The sequence below is a fragment of the Phaethon aethereus genome (assembly GCF_964289735.1).
Source record: "Phaethon aethereus genome assembly, chromosome: 11".
Lineage (NCBI taxonomy): Eukaryota > Metazoa > Chordata > Aves > Phaethontiformes > Phaethontidae > Phaethon > Phaethon aethereus.
The window spans coordinates 6,253,409-6,267,269 of NC_138587.1; the positions used below are offsets into that span (position 1 = coordinate 6,253,409).

The window sequence follows — 13,861 nt, forward strand, 5'->3', positions numbered from 1 at the left end:
GAAAAGTCGTCTTTGGCTCCAGAGTAAGTCCACATTTCAAAAATGTGTGCCTCTGGTAAAATTAGTATTTCCTCAACAAACTCTGTGTATTAAAAGGGAAGTTTTAACTAAATCAAGACTTCAACCTTTAGCACAGCACCAGAAGCAGGGAGGGAGGTTGAAGAGTGCTTTATAGGGGATCCTAACAGATAGAGATGACTTTCTAGCTGATAAGTAAAATATTGAAGGCCTACATTAAAAAAAAAAAAAAAAAAAGGCACTTGGACACCAGGAATGATGAGAATTTTATAAAAACATCACTGCTTTAGTAATGACAAACTCTACATCTCAATGTTATTGCTCACAAAGTAAGAATAAGCTTCCTAAAAAATAATCATGCAACATAAAAGCATTTCCTAATAATTTTTTCCACTAAAAATACTTCAGTAACTGGATCATTCAGATGCTTTTTGACCAGTCTGAAAATAAGTGAGCTGCGAAAGGGCAACAGAAAATAGCACAAATAGCAGTAATTTACCTGTAAGTACATGGTTTTATTAAGAGCAAGGCAGTAAATTAAAACAATAATTTGCTGGCACTTGCTAGGTCGCACGTGCCCTCCAAATGGACACACATTACAGAAAACCAAAACACAGAGAAAAGCAACTAAATACAGAATTTTTGTCTGTGTTTGGGACCTGTGGGTTAGTTCAGATCGCTCTGCACAAAGGCAGACTGTAAGTTTTTGATACCGGAATCATCGCTTTAGTAAGTCAAATGATTTACAGAATCCACATTACTAGTATGAGGGATGCAACTTAAGCCTACAGGACCCTGATGGCTGCGTGCAGACACGTCAGGATCTGTGTTTATTTTTGGTAATAACTGACAATTTTCTTCAACTGATTACCTGAAAATAAAAACCCCATCGATTTCATTGTGCACTGCTTGTACCAGAAATCTTACTTTACTTGTTCATTACACAAACACATACATATTTAAATGTATGTGCTTATAAATTAAAACTATTACCCTTCAGGAATACGGCAGGAGAGGAATAAAATATGAATGTGAGAGGGGGGAAAAAAAAAATCTCTCATTGACTTACTGGCTAGTTTCTTCCACAGTGAAAAGTGACTCTGGAGAAACCAAAGTGACTGAAACATCTTCTCAGTTTTCAAAGACATTCAACCACAGCAAATTCCAGAGAACCCTTAAATGCATCTAGCACTTAGCACAAGAAGCTAACTTCTCATGAGTCTGAGGGGTTTAGGAAATATCGTTGGAAGTGATGTATCTCAGCTCCATGTATTCTCTCCATCCCTTGTGATTAAAGCTTTTTGCTGGGCTTACATTTTTCCTTGGCCTCTAGCAGTCAGTTGTGGCTTGGCCTAAGTTAGTACAGTATTTACTGCAAAAAGCTTTTATTATCAGACCCCTTGCGGCTTTGGATTGCAGACTTGAATTATGAAATATGGATGGAGTAACTGCGAGAGCGCACTGAAGGGGAGAAATCTTTAACTGGATGTCATATATTGAAAAACAAGCAAGCTCGAGGAAGCAAGTACAGGAGTTATACAGAATGAAGGACAGCAACACTGGCAGGGCTGAGTTAAACTGGGCAACAAAAAAAGTTTCTTCTTGGTGCAGAGCACTGGCATTCTTACATATTTCTGAGCTGGATGGCTTTTTCTATGTACTCACCATTTCAGCTGCTATGAGTAAGCCAAGGATGCTTCTCACCTCTTACGTTAGAAAAGATCAGAGAACGCCCTGAATGTTGCTAGGAAATCAGCAGTTCTCACCAGGGAAGAAGAGCAGATTGCTATTTAGACTCATCTCCTAACATCAGCTATTGCCTCTGGTTTGCCTGCACCCCAGGCACCTTTCCAGAGCAAGGCTGCGGAGAAGACAGTAAGAAAGCAATTCCCATGGCCACAGTCCCATCGCTACACCACGCTGATGTGGTGCTACTCCACTGACTGCTGGGCAATTACTCCTGATTTACATCCACAAGAGAAAGCGGCACGGTGATGTCGGATACCCTTGATAATCATCAGTCAGACTGGTTTCAGGCCTGAGCAAAGCTGAAGGACTACAGAAGTCCTCTTCGATTACGATCTGCACATCATGAAGCAAACAGGTTTGTGAGCAACTTTTGTCTCCTGTTATCATCAACTTTTATCAGCCTGGCTCCAGGGACAGGTTTATACGGACCTGGCAGGGGTCCCTGGCTCCTTTGCTTCTTCATCTCCCGCAAGACCAAGAAGACAACCGAGACTCTACCTCGAGGTAAGAGCTGTACGTGAGCTGGGCAGGCTCCACGCTGAGGTTAGCATGACAGTTCACTATCTACCAGAAAAACCATGGGCTGTTATTCCACCCTCGGGGCTCCCTCTTCTTGTACGGACGGGTACGTGTGGAGAGACAGGGAGGCAGACTGGGGCAAGCTGGTCACTTCTCCTACCCAGCAAGCACTCCTAGAAACATCAGAACAGATGCTTGCCTGAGGCACCACCAGGATGTCAGGAAGACTGACATGGGAAAACCTTTAAACCCCAAGGGTGGGCAATGCTGGCTCTGCAGGAGTATCAAGTGAGAATGTACTGGGGCAATTCAACTCTAGGGAAGTCTGACGTGACGGCATTTAGAAGGCGGCCAAGTACTGCAGTGCTTCATTAGAGTGCCTTTATCCATCTTCCTCTGAGAGAAGTGAACAACGCGAGGATGCATCCAGGTCCCAAAGCATCAAGTCACAGGAATTAAAAGCAGTTGGAACATCTGTGCAAGGTCAAATGCAGACCTGCCATCTAAGTTCCATGCCCACGCCATCTGAAGGCATAGACAAACTGCTGACAAAGAGGACGACTTGTAAAGGGACAGCTCCTGCGCACCAGTTAGAACCCATGGCTGGTGCAAACAGGGCTATTTCACAACAGCTCGAGGCATCAGTGCTCCAGGATCTACCCCGCGACCGCTGCACCCCACTGGCGAAGTGGGCACAGAAGCCAAAGCCCTGCGGGTCTCTCCCAGCTGCCTCCACAACAGCTGGAACCCACCACTGCTGGTGAACCCATCTTCTCCGCACTCTCCTCTCTCCATACATTAGCCTGGCTCCTGGCTAATTACCTGGATAACGGCGACTTCCCTGCACAATCACGGAGGGCAGAGGAGTTTTGGCAGCTTTGGTTAGGTCAGCTGGCCTGTCTGGCCGCGAAAGGCTGCGCATCACCACCACCACATGCACCGTTTCTCGGCGATACCAAAGGTTCAATGCAAGACAGGGCTGCCATGAAGACGGGCCGCAGGAGGTGGCCACTGATTTGCCAGTCCTTGCAACAGTGACAGAAATTTTAACATCTTTTACCACAAGATCTTCAATGTTTCTTAAACATTCAGCGTATGACCGATAATTCATTTATTTACTTCTTACGAAGTCTGCCTGACAAGCAGTACAACCTAAGCAAGTTCTGGCACGATTTTTTAAAAATATTTACCTTCTCCTTCATTTTTCAGATGCATGCACAGACGGACGAAGAGCATCGTTCGAAACCGAAAAGCATGACTGTAGGTTCAGGCTAACAACAGACTTGATTGCAAACAAGACACACGCGCAGCGAACGACCTGAGGTGCGACGGAGTTCCGCTCAGGAGAGCGTTGTGACGAAATGGAGGGTTCCTCCTTACCGCCGGAGGACTTTGAATGAAAAAGCAGGGGAGGGAGAAGCTGCCATCGCTGACCGGAGCCGCTCCGGGCGCGGGAGCGCACCGGCTTTTTCCGTGCGGCAGCGGGCGGGCAGCCGGCACCCCGCAAGGCAGGGCAGCGCGCGCCGCCGCACTGCCCTTTACGGGCCGTATCTACGCGACGCAGCCGCTCCAGATAAGAATAAAGGGTGTATCGCGGGGGAAAAAAAATGCTTTAGGAAGAAAGCGACGCACCTAGGCAAAAGTTTCCAGTCCCCAAGCAATTACAAGTAACAAATCGGTTCTCAAAGTAAAAAAAACAAACAACAAACCGACAACAAAACACCAAAAACGCCCTTACATGCCACAAGACCTTGCAACAACTTTGCAGCTTTGCGCCGACCCCACCCGACCGCCGCCGCACCTGGGGCGGGGGGGGGGGCCGGGAACAGCGGCGGCGCCCACCGGGGCCGGTAAGCACACACACACCGCCCCCCGAGCCCCCCCCCCCGAGCCCCCGGGCGTGACAGCGAGGCACCGCACGGCCAACAATGCCCTTTACATAAGTCCGGCCCGGCCCGCCCTCCCGCCCCACACCGCCGCTGTCATGGCAGACAGCGCTAAATGGCCGCCCCGCGCCGCGGGGGTGCCCGTGGGGGGGTTGTTTTGCCGTTTACAAACGGCCTGGCTCGGCGCGGGGACCCGCAGCGCGGCGGCCGCCGCCCGTCCCACCTGCTCTTGAGGGGCTGGCTCTTCAGCTCGTAGTAGGTCTTGGGCTCCTCGTGGAACTCCTCGCCCACCTCGAAGTCCGGCACGATCCCCGACTCCGCCTGCATCGTCGCCGCCGCCGCCGCTGCCAGAGGGAGAGACGGGAGGTTACCGCCGCGCCGAGCCCCGCCGCGCCGCCCGCTCCCGCACACAGACAGCGCCGCCGCCCGCCCCGCCTGGGACTTGTAGTCCGCCCCGGGGCCGGCCCGGCCGCCTCCGCCCGCCGCGCACTACAACTCCCGCCGGGCCGCGCCGCGCCGGGCAGGGACGGAAAGGGCCGGGCCGGGCCCGCCGCTGCCAGCCGGGAGCGCGGGGGCGGGGGCGCCGCGCCGTGCCCGCCACCTGCCGCCCCCGCCCTTCCCTCGGCCCCCGCCCCGCCCCTGGGGGCTGACGTCACACGGCTCTGACGACAGGCAGTCGCTAGAGGAGCCGCGCATGACGTCACGCCTGTCCTCAACTACACACCAGCGGAGGCTGGGATCTCTGCGGCCAGCGCTCGGCGAAGCGGCCAGCGGCAGCACGGGGCGATAGAAACGCAAAGGGTGAGCTCCGTTACACCCTTGCGAACACCCGACGAGGTGCGATGACACCCGTCCCACATACCCCTGCGTGTCCAGCAGCACGACTGCGTTCCCGTGCGGCCTCAGCGTCAGGCGTTGGCTGCGTTAGTGGGGGTTGCGTTAGGCAGAGGAGGATGGGATGGCGTCGAACGCAAGCAACAGAGGGTGGGACATTCATGGTCATTTATTTCGCCAGGTACACAGTGATGCATGTTCGCGTCCCAGGACTGTTTGCGCTTTTCCCAATAAGTTCTCATCATGAGAATTCATGGCTCTAAGAGGCTTCCTTAAAATTTTACGTGCATTTATAAATAGGCAAAAACTCATAAACCTTGTGAAGAAAAGTGCAATAAAATGAAACATTGGAGAGCCAGCTGGGTTTCAGATACGCGCAGCAGAAAATTTTCAATGCCGCCTCATCTTCCAGATTGGCTCCTGGCAGGATTAGGAAACTAAGAGTAGATAATCTTTGAACACAGAGTTAAGCTTCTGCCACACTCCGTCCTACCCATAACAGGCATCAGGTCCCAGGTAGAACGGAAGGAGGAGGAGGATGGGAGGGTGGGCGAGGAAGCCTCGGCACGGAAGATTCGGGTGGCATCGGGATCAGCGAGGTCCAGTGCCGGCCCAGCCCCTGAGAGTGGCGGGGTTGGTCCCTCCTCGGCTTCAAAGACCCTGGGGGTGGAGGGTCCCATGCTGGACTTGTTAAAGGGTCCCATTGGGCCTTTCTTGTTTTCTTCACTTTGGGGTTTCCGTGGGAGGCCGCGGGGCGCTGGATTTGGGGAGCAGGGCTCCCGCAGCCCCCGCGGTTCCCGTGCTCAGGAGGGGTTGTGTATCAGCACTGACCATCAGGATGTTCCCCTTTCCAACGAGAGGGCAAGAAACCTTCCTCGGCTCCGTCCTGTCTCCTTACCCACTGTGACGTGAGGGTGACAGGGACCTTCCAGCTCAGAAATCTTGGAGGAAATTTCATTCATGGCATTTCCCCAGAGCTTTGACCTCACTAAATGAAGTCATAGCACAACTCAAAGGCCCAGGACATTTGAGGATGCTGTTGATAACTGGTGCTAAATAATTCTGGTGCCATCATACCACTCACACCTAAAATCGTACCACTCACACCTAAAATCATACCACTCCTGTTGTATCGGTGCAGTACCACTAACTCCGGCAGACCAGATAAGCCAGAAAAGAGGCTTTTCCACATGTCCTTTTCCTTGCTCACAGCTGACGAAGCTCCTCGGTGCTGCGCCGGCGACTGCTCGCACCTGGGCAGCCAGGACCCCCCCTGCACATTTCAGGCCGTGGGAGATTTGATAAAATAAAAACCAAGAAAGAATTTTAGCTTGGTTTAGAAACTTGGGTCCCAGGTTATTATGCAGCTGCCAAACTCCAAGCAATGGCTTAAGAGCAAGAATAATTGGTTTAATGAATCAGATAGAACAAATTGGATAAGGCCCTGAAGAATGTTCTTTTGAGCCCACATTGGCAGATGGCTGGGATAGCTCGACAGAGGAGTGGGCTTGCTAACAGTGCTTCGGGCAAAAAAAAGCCACCAACAAACAAACAATTAAAAAAAACTTAGAAAAAACCCACTGCTAAGCTACATTTACAGCCTGAGCCTCTGTGGTTTGGGGGTGTTTCTGATTAACGCTGTTTTCATGAGTGAAGAAATGTGCTACATGATTTGATGCAAGGGAGTAAGCAGCAGGACTCATCTCTTTGTAATGTCTTTGCTTCTGTTTCTCCAGGTGTAAAAATGAGATACTCTCTTCTGCTGTTCGAAATGTACAGCTTATGAGCTTTCAGCTCTGCGTTAATTATAGCGCTAGTTCTGAAGAGCTAAGATCGAGTATGCAAATATATATCCTAGGCAATGCTGCTTCACTTGAGATACCGCAGCTTCAGTAGGGCTGGCGTGTACAGCTCACAGGGAGAGGGGAAGCTGGTTTTCTTTTTATCAGACCATGAAGCTTTTATTTCTGTCTTTCATCCCTCCTCTGTGCGATGCAAAGTTTGTATTTGGTGTTTGGATAGGGGCAATTTCTCATTGCACCTGGGCTAACTGGGACCTTCACACTGTTTTGTGGAGTCATACAAAGCTTTCTTCTATTCATTATAGATGCCATTTGTGTTTATAATATTTTTTTAGAGTTTATCTTTCAGGTTGAAGGAACAGTACTTCTACTGTGCCTGAGCAGGATGCTAATACGTAAGCATGCCCAAAAAAACCCATGATGCTTGAAGGTGAATCCTATTATGCCAATATTGCAGTTACATTGCCATAAAGAAAATTGAATTAAACCCAAAATACACATTAGGTGAAATTAGAGATGAAGTGACTATTGTGTTGATGCAGGGTTTTGATTTCTGTATAGTTATTCTATATAGCTAGATTTCTGTATAGCTCCGTTGAGTGTTTTCCGGTCATGAATGTCAAATTGCTTTAGGGAGGTGAGCAAGAACGATTATCCCGTTTAGCAAAGTGAGAAACAAAACACAGAAAGGTCATTTGCCAAACATCAAATCAGTGGCAGAACGTGAACTTTAATCTGGTGTTTGCATTATGGGCACAACCCTACCGAGACTCTTACCAGGTAGGATTTCTGTAGCATCGTCACTCCACTAAGGGCAATGACCTATGAGCAAGTCCCAAACATTCTCTAGGAGGTAAAGTCAGGTTTAATTGGGCGTACAGCCACATAATCGGATTTAGGGGTCACTGGGAATGCAGAGCTTGGTTTTCTATTGGCTGAAACCAGCCTTGCTTTCAAGAATCTTTTAATACAAATTACAGCCAGAATAAAGCAAACAACTGCATCTATATTGACAACTACCTGTTAGTTTGTTCTCTGGAAGATAATATTCTGTTTTCCCACCTTTTTTTTTATTGTTCTTTTTTTTTTCCAATGGAATTAAATTTTCATGCCTTGTTAACTCCTTCATAGAGTTGCAGATTCACATCTAGCAATATAGGCAATGCCTATATGACACTTTTGTCTTGTTCTTCACCCAAACTGACATAACCCCCTCCAAAAGCCATGACCTACTGTGTCTGGGCTCCCCAGCTCTGCTTTGCTCCCCAGTGCTGTGCAGACATACTCTCTCTGGTCAGCATTGTCCAGTTATTTTTCAGCTGATGGGTCTGATATTGCTAAAGCTCTTAAAATATGTGTTCAGCTTATTAGACAAATTCCCCTTTTCACACTGGATTCTCATCAAGTCTGAGAAGGAAGCATGGTGGTTCAGGAGACTGAAGAACTTCATCCGTGCAGCTCCCAAGGAGAAGGGTTTATAGGAGACACAGCTCTTCCTCATTCTGAACCATCATTTCCTATGATTTCAGCAGTGATTTTCAAGATACTGTGGAGTGCACAATTTAACGTGCAGCAAGCATGTTGGGCAGAGCTGCTATTTTTTTCCTCCCTGTGATTACTCTTTGCAATTCCCTCATTTGTGGTACCTTCACTTACAATTTTCATAATTTGTATTTTTCTCCTTCTGACCTACAAGTACCATTTAAAATGGTTCTCCCATCAGTAATGGTACTCAAACCACGGTGTGGGGATCCCAAGTTGACAGCAGGGAACAGCAACATAGATTGATATCTCTGCCAGTGGGCAAAAAATTGACACTCGACTCAGCAAAGTTCCCAGTTTGGAAGAGTTCCCCCACACCAACTATTTGTGCATTCATCTGAAAGGGAAAGGAAGCAGTCAATACTGCTATTCAAAAAATAAACAGACATGTGACTTAATGTTGAAGAAAGTTCCCAGACCTTTGCATTCATACTCTGTATCGTACACTGTGAAATTCGGGAAGAGAACACAATTTACCCCTGCAGACTAGAAGACAAGAAGTCATTATCACTGTTTATCTCCCTACAAGGCAGAAGACTTGTTTAAAGCTTTCAGCATTGAAGACAGAAAGAAAGGTGGCATTTAAGCGAGAGCTTCCAGTACCCATGGAGAGGTTATGTACCATCTCCTAGGAACATCCCTGTCCCGGTCTTTGCCCTGCCAGCTGCATACATTGCCAGTTAGAATCTCCCATCCCCAATATCTCATCAAAATTGTTTCTCTCTCCCAGGTCAGACGTAGTAGAGAACCCCTCTCTGCCCGTGCTCTGTGTCATTCCACCTCCTTTCTTGTCCCAGTTTCTTTTTTCCAGCCACATCTGTTTCTTTGTAGATCCCCAGTCTGTCACCCACCCTCCTTCCCTCCCCAGCCGCCATCCCATCTCTTTGCCCACCCAAGATGCATTCCCCCTATGTCAGACCTCAGCTCCTTCCACCTCCCGGCCATACCCTCACACACACATTTATTCAGGATTTAATCACAGTTGCTGCCTACCCTGAGTGCCATTTGAACTTTGTCTCCCATAAGGTGCAGTTTTCGTCCTTTCTGCTACCGAATCAAAGGGTTTCCTTCTCCGCACTCCCTGCACTCAGGAGGAGAAACCAAGCAAGCATCTCAGCATAAGCTTCCTACACACAGCAGCTCAGAAGTGTAATGGCAGGGAAATCCTGCTCCCGTTTAGGATTGAAAATGTCCAAGAGGGATGAAACCCGTGGAAATTTAACTGCAGGCTACACTGCTGCTCTGCCATGCTTGAACCAGTTACGGTTTTTCAAAGAATCACCATTCAGCCTGATGGGTTGACACAAGAGCATATCTCTAACATACACGAAGACCAGCAGCCACATACAGCGAGAGAATTCCTCCAAGCTTTGCCAGTTCACATGCAGGGCTTTGCCAGACAGCCAACAGCAACCAGATGTTTTGAGAGGGAATCCAAAAGTAATTTTTTGAGGGAGAACACTGAGCCTGTCACCCCACGTCTCGGCAGGGCAGCCTCATTCCCCGCAGCCTGCCCCACACAAGATGATGTTGCCAGTTGTAATAATTTCCCTGCAAGGTTTGCATCTGCTTCTCTTAGAAAAAGTTTTGAGTTCTCAGATTGAAAATGGCCCCCTTCATTACACAAATACCCCAGGAGAAATAAGCAGAATTCATATTTTAAAATATCATTTCTAAGACTGTGTCATCAGTTTGGAACAAAATCTGAAACCCTGTCAGTCCCAGGGTGGTTTTATCAGCAGAATTGAAGGTGATTAATTCTGCAGCTGGGGCTCCTGAATGAATTGTGTTACTCTAATGAATCATCCACTAATTCCTAGTCCTCCCTTTCTTCATCTCTGCCATGTTTGGGTAGGTAATGGAAGAATTCAAGGGGGAACTGGACAACCTCTGTTGTTCAATATCCTTGTTTTGATTTTCACATGTTCCTCTTTCCAGACGCTAACTCATGACACTGATTAGCAACAGCAGCAGTGGCGCAAACAGAAGCTGCAAGAGCAATGTCATTCTGACTTGTCTTTAGGGGAAAAAAAAAAGAGCCTAGGCTGAGGATTAAGTCATTCCTTCTGGTTCTTCATCAAAAGAATAGCTTTCATGATTTCCACGTTAAAGACTGAGCTTGGTGCTCAAGGCAGATGTTCCTGGGTCCAAACGGAGGGCGTCGGGGGGTCACAACTGCCTCGGCAGGGACAACGGTCAATCTTCCCAGGTCTGGGGAGGTTTGGCGAAGGGGTTTACAGGATGGAGAAGAGACACCCGAGGACTCCCACCTTCGGTCCCCGGCCTGGAGAGGAGGATCTGACAGGCTCTAAACAGGGCTTCCGGCCAGCAACACCCAGTCACCCTTGGATCTGGTGGTGCGTTTGCAAGCTGAGAGGTAGGCAGTTGGCCTTTTCTTTAAGTGAAAGCTGAGGTTCTCCTCAGCTAGTATGTCTCTAAGAACTACCACCTTGAGAAAGACAAGACCAAAGCCAAGAACAAGGTCAAAAGAGCTGGCAGCAGGTTACCTGTGATCGACTCCTCCCAAGGACCAGAGGGTTATTCTCCCAGTGTGAAATAATTTGGGTCTTGCTCCTCAAAGACCACCTCAGGAAGGCATGCAAACTCATCCTGCTGAGCTCTGACGGGCTTTTGCAGGCTCCTTGGGAGGGAGAAAGGCAGCGGCAGAAGCAGCCAGAGCTGGACCTCGGCAGGCATCGCCACTGGCACGCGGACACAGCCATAAGCAGGCTGGGAACAACTGCTTGAAACTCAGTAAAAGTCCATGGAATAAAGTTTGTGAGGGCAACCTCGTTTGGCTAGCACGGCACTGCAAGTCTAGTTAATGAAACTGGTGCAAAGGCCAAAGCAGATGTAGATAAACCAGGTTAAACTCTCACTTGTGGTGATTTAATGTCATTCGGTACAGTATCAGTGCTAGTTAAACTGATTATAAAGTTAACTGCTCTAAATACATTTGCCCATGGTGCTGGTTTAACTAGACTGCTTTAAAATCAAAAGCAAACTGTACACCTCTGCCAATATTCCTCTGTCGTATTTAAACCAGTACAACCTGTAGAGACATGTAAGAAATGGCTTTTAACGAGGAGCAAAGTGCATCGAGAAAAAAGGACTTGGCCCAGCAGTGCTGGTCTCGGGCACCTTATTCGCAGCTTTCCTGAGAAACTGTGTCATCTTCACGTCAACAACACTTAGGTCTAAATTTGTTCCTGAAAATCCTATTATAAAAGGTGAGACCAAAATCACAGCCCATTTTTCAAAATATGCATAATCCCATCAATTTAGCGGGAAGGTGTTTGTTTTCTTTCCCCACCATCCAATAATAGTTTTGAATGGAAAATGTACAGATTTTTTTCAGTGAAAACTTTGTCAAGCTTTCTATTTTGATACAATCCTGTGAATGCTTCCTGTACTTCATCTGTCTTTTGAGAAGGACAAGTCATATTTGAAGAGAACAAGGCTTTTTTTTTTTAATACAGATTATACATTAGAAATATGAACATTTGTCTTAGTAGTCACAAGCACAAATACCCTAATATTTCTGCTTTACGTCAGGCCTTCACATACACATCATGAAACACAAACCCTCCCATAATGTCTTAGAATACTCACCCATCTGAAATCAGAATAAAATACTAAATATTATTCTATTAAGTATTAGAATACTCCCCATCTGAAGTCAGAATATGTTTGGTTTTTCCCATCTGCAGTGTTTCTATTGCAATTCACTTCTATGTCACCACCTAAAGAGTCTGTCTTCAAACAAAAACTAAGCCGAAAGTCAGAAATCCAAAACAAAAAAATAAGTCCTTAGTACATAAAGCCTGCTGAGGCTTGTGCGGTTTTTAAAGCGGAGGAATTAAAGGATAAGGGCCAATTTGCTGAATTTTTGTGTTACCTTTCACACTTTCAGATGTGCAAAAAGGATGGTCTCAGCTACCAAAACAGTGTGGCAAGTATTTTAAGTCCATATTATACAGAGGTAATTGGTAACATCAAGGGCCAAAACTATGCATAGTTGAGATCAAAACTGCCCATACAAAAAAAAAAGGATTCCCAAAACTCTTCTTGAATGATCATTAAATGCTTTGCTCATAACGTGTGCCTACTTCAGAAACCCCACAGGGATTTAATACTTCCCCCCTCCCCTTTTCTCAGCAGGCCATTTGATCTGAGCAGGCAGTGTAAGTCTGTGTTATTGCCTCCATCTACCTGGAAAGGAAAATTTTCCAGAGGACTTTTTTCTTTAAAGGCAAGAGCCTTTGTTAAAAAAAGGGGAATTTAAAGGCCTGATAACTCAGCCCGACGTGCTAAATGTGGGTCTGTTGGATCCACTGCCTATTTGTGAAGGAAGGCACCTGATTCATCAGCCGTGAAGAAAGGATGCCCCTTCCCTCAGCATAAATCCAGGGATGGGTTTGAATGTTCACCACAAATATGTGCATACAAGAAGCAGAAAACGAGGCAGTTTTCCCAGTAATATGCCTCTGTATTTTTCCCCCTCTATTTTCATCCCTCCATCAGCTCTTACTCTACACTTTATCTTCTGTGTTCATCCAGCACTTGCTCCTATCGCTTTTGGCCTGTGAAGAGGCAGGGCACAATGCACACATCAGCTCTCGCTTGGATCTTCTCTGGTCACCCAACTAACCCCAGGGAACCTAGAGGTAGGGCTCGATCGCCCTCCGTGCTCTTTGGCAAGGGTCCCTTTGACTGCAAGACCACAAAGCTAATGACTAGCATTAGCTTTGAAACCTTGGGGAGACTTGATAAAGAGTAGCACAGCCCGGACCAAATTGTACACAGCTAAGTGACTCGAATACATGAAGGGACACATGGCTTAACCTTCCATGCCTTGCTAGATGATGTGGTGCATGAGAACTGGGTATTCAAAGTGCTTCAGATGGCCTCAATTATTTGGCACAGCGGCTTTCACGGAGATGGCTTAAAGTGAGCTGACATCTCTCCAAGGAGCTCGTCAGTGAGAAAGCCAGACCTGGAGCTCGTGTTGTCTGCTTTCCCAGAAGTTAATGCCATTACTGTGGTAAAATGGAATAAAAAGTACACTTTGTGTGGGAGAATGGAGAAAATACCCTCTAGTGATTTCCATGAAAAGTCATTGCACAGCAGGCCTTAACCCAAAGTTATTTGCAACACAAAGGCCTTGCTCAGCAGCAAGCTAAGTCTGCTTGGTAGGTGTTAGTCTAGAGCAGCCAGAGTTACCTGATTGCATTACCTGCCCATGCTCACCTGGGCTGTCCTTGACAGAAATGGAAGACATTTCTGTCAAGCTACAGACCTCTGTTTGCCTATGGACATCCAAGCAGTGCACAGTAGCCACCACTTCTTTGGTCCAACACTATAAATGAGCGTTGAGGAACCCAGTACTTGCCTCACGCCCATGACTGCATCTAGCTCATTAGCCCCGATCGTATTGCCAGAACCTCCATGAGTCTTTTAAATTTCAGTAAAGGCAAAGAGGAGGCTACAGGTTGCAGCTGACAGAGATGT

General features: G+C 47.4%; 1 protein-coding gene across 2 annotated transcripts in view; it reads right to left on the minus strand.

Moving 5' to 3' along the window:
* MITF (melanocyte inducing transcription factor) overlaps positions 1–4,499 on the minus strand; it is a gene marked incomplete at its 5' end in the record, with an annotated part of 109,607 nt that extends 105,108 nt beyond the window's left edge. For both annotated transcript variants that reach the window (XM_082004424.1, XM_082004423.1), the window contains one exon: positions 4,396–4,499. In XM_082004424.1, the coding sequence (XP_081860550.1) occupies positions 4,396–4,499 (104 nt within the window). The remainder of the gene's footprint in view (positions 1–4,395) is intronic.
* Positions 4,500–13,861: the final 9,362 nt, after the last annotated feature.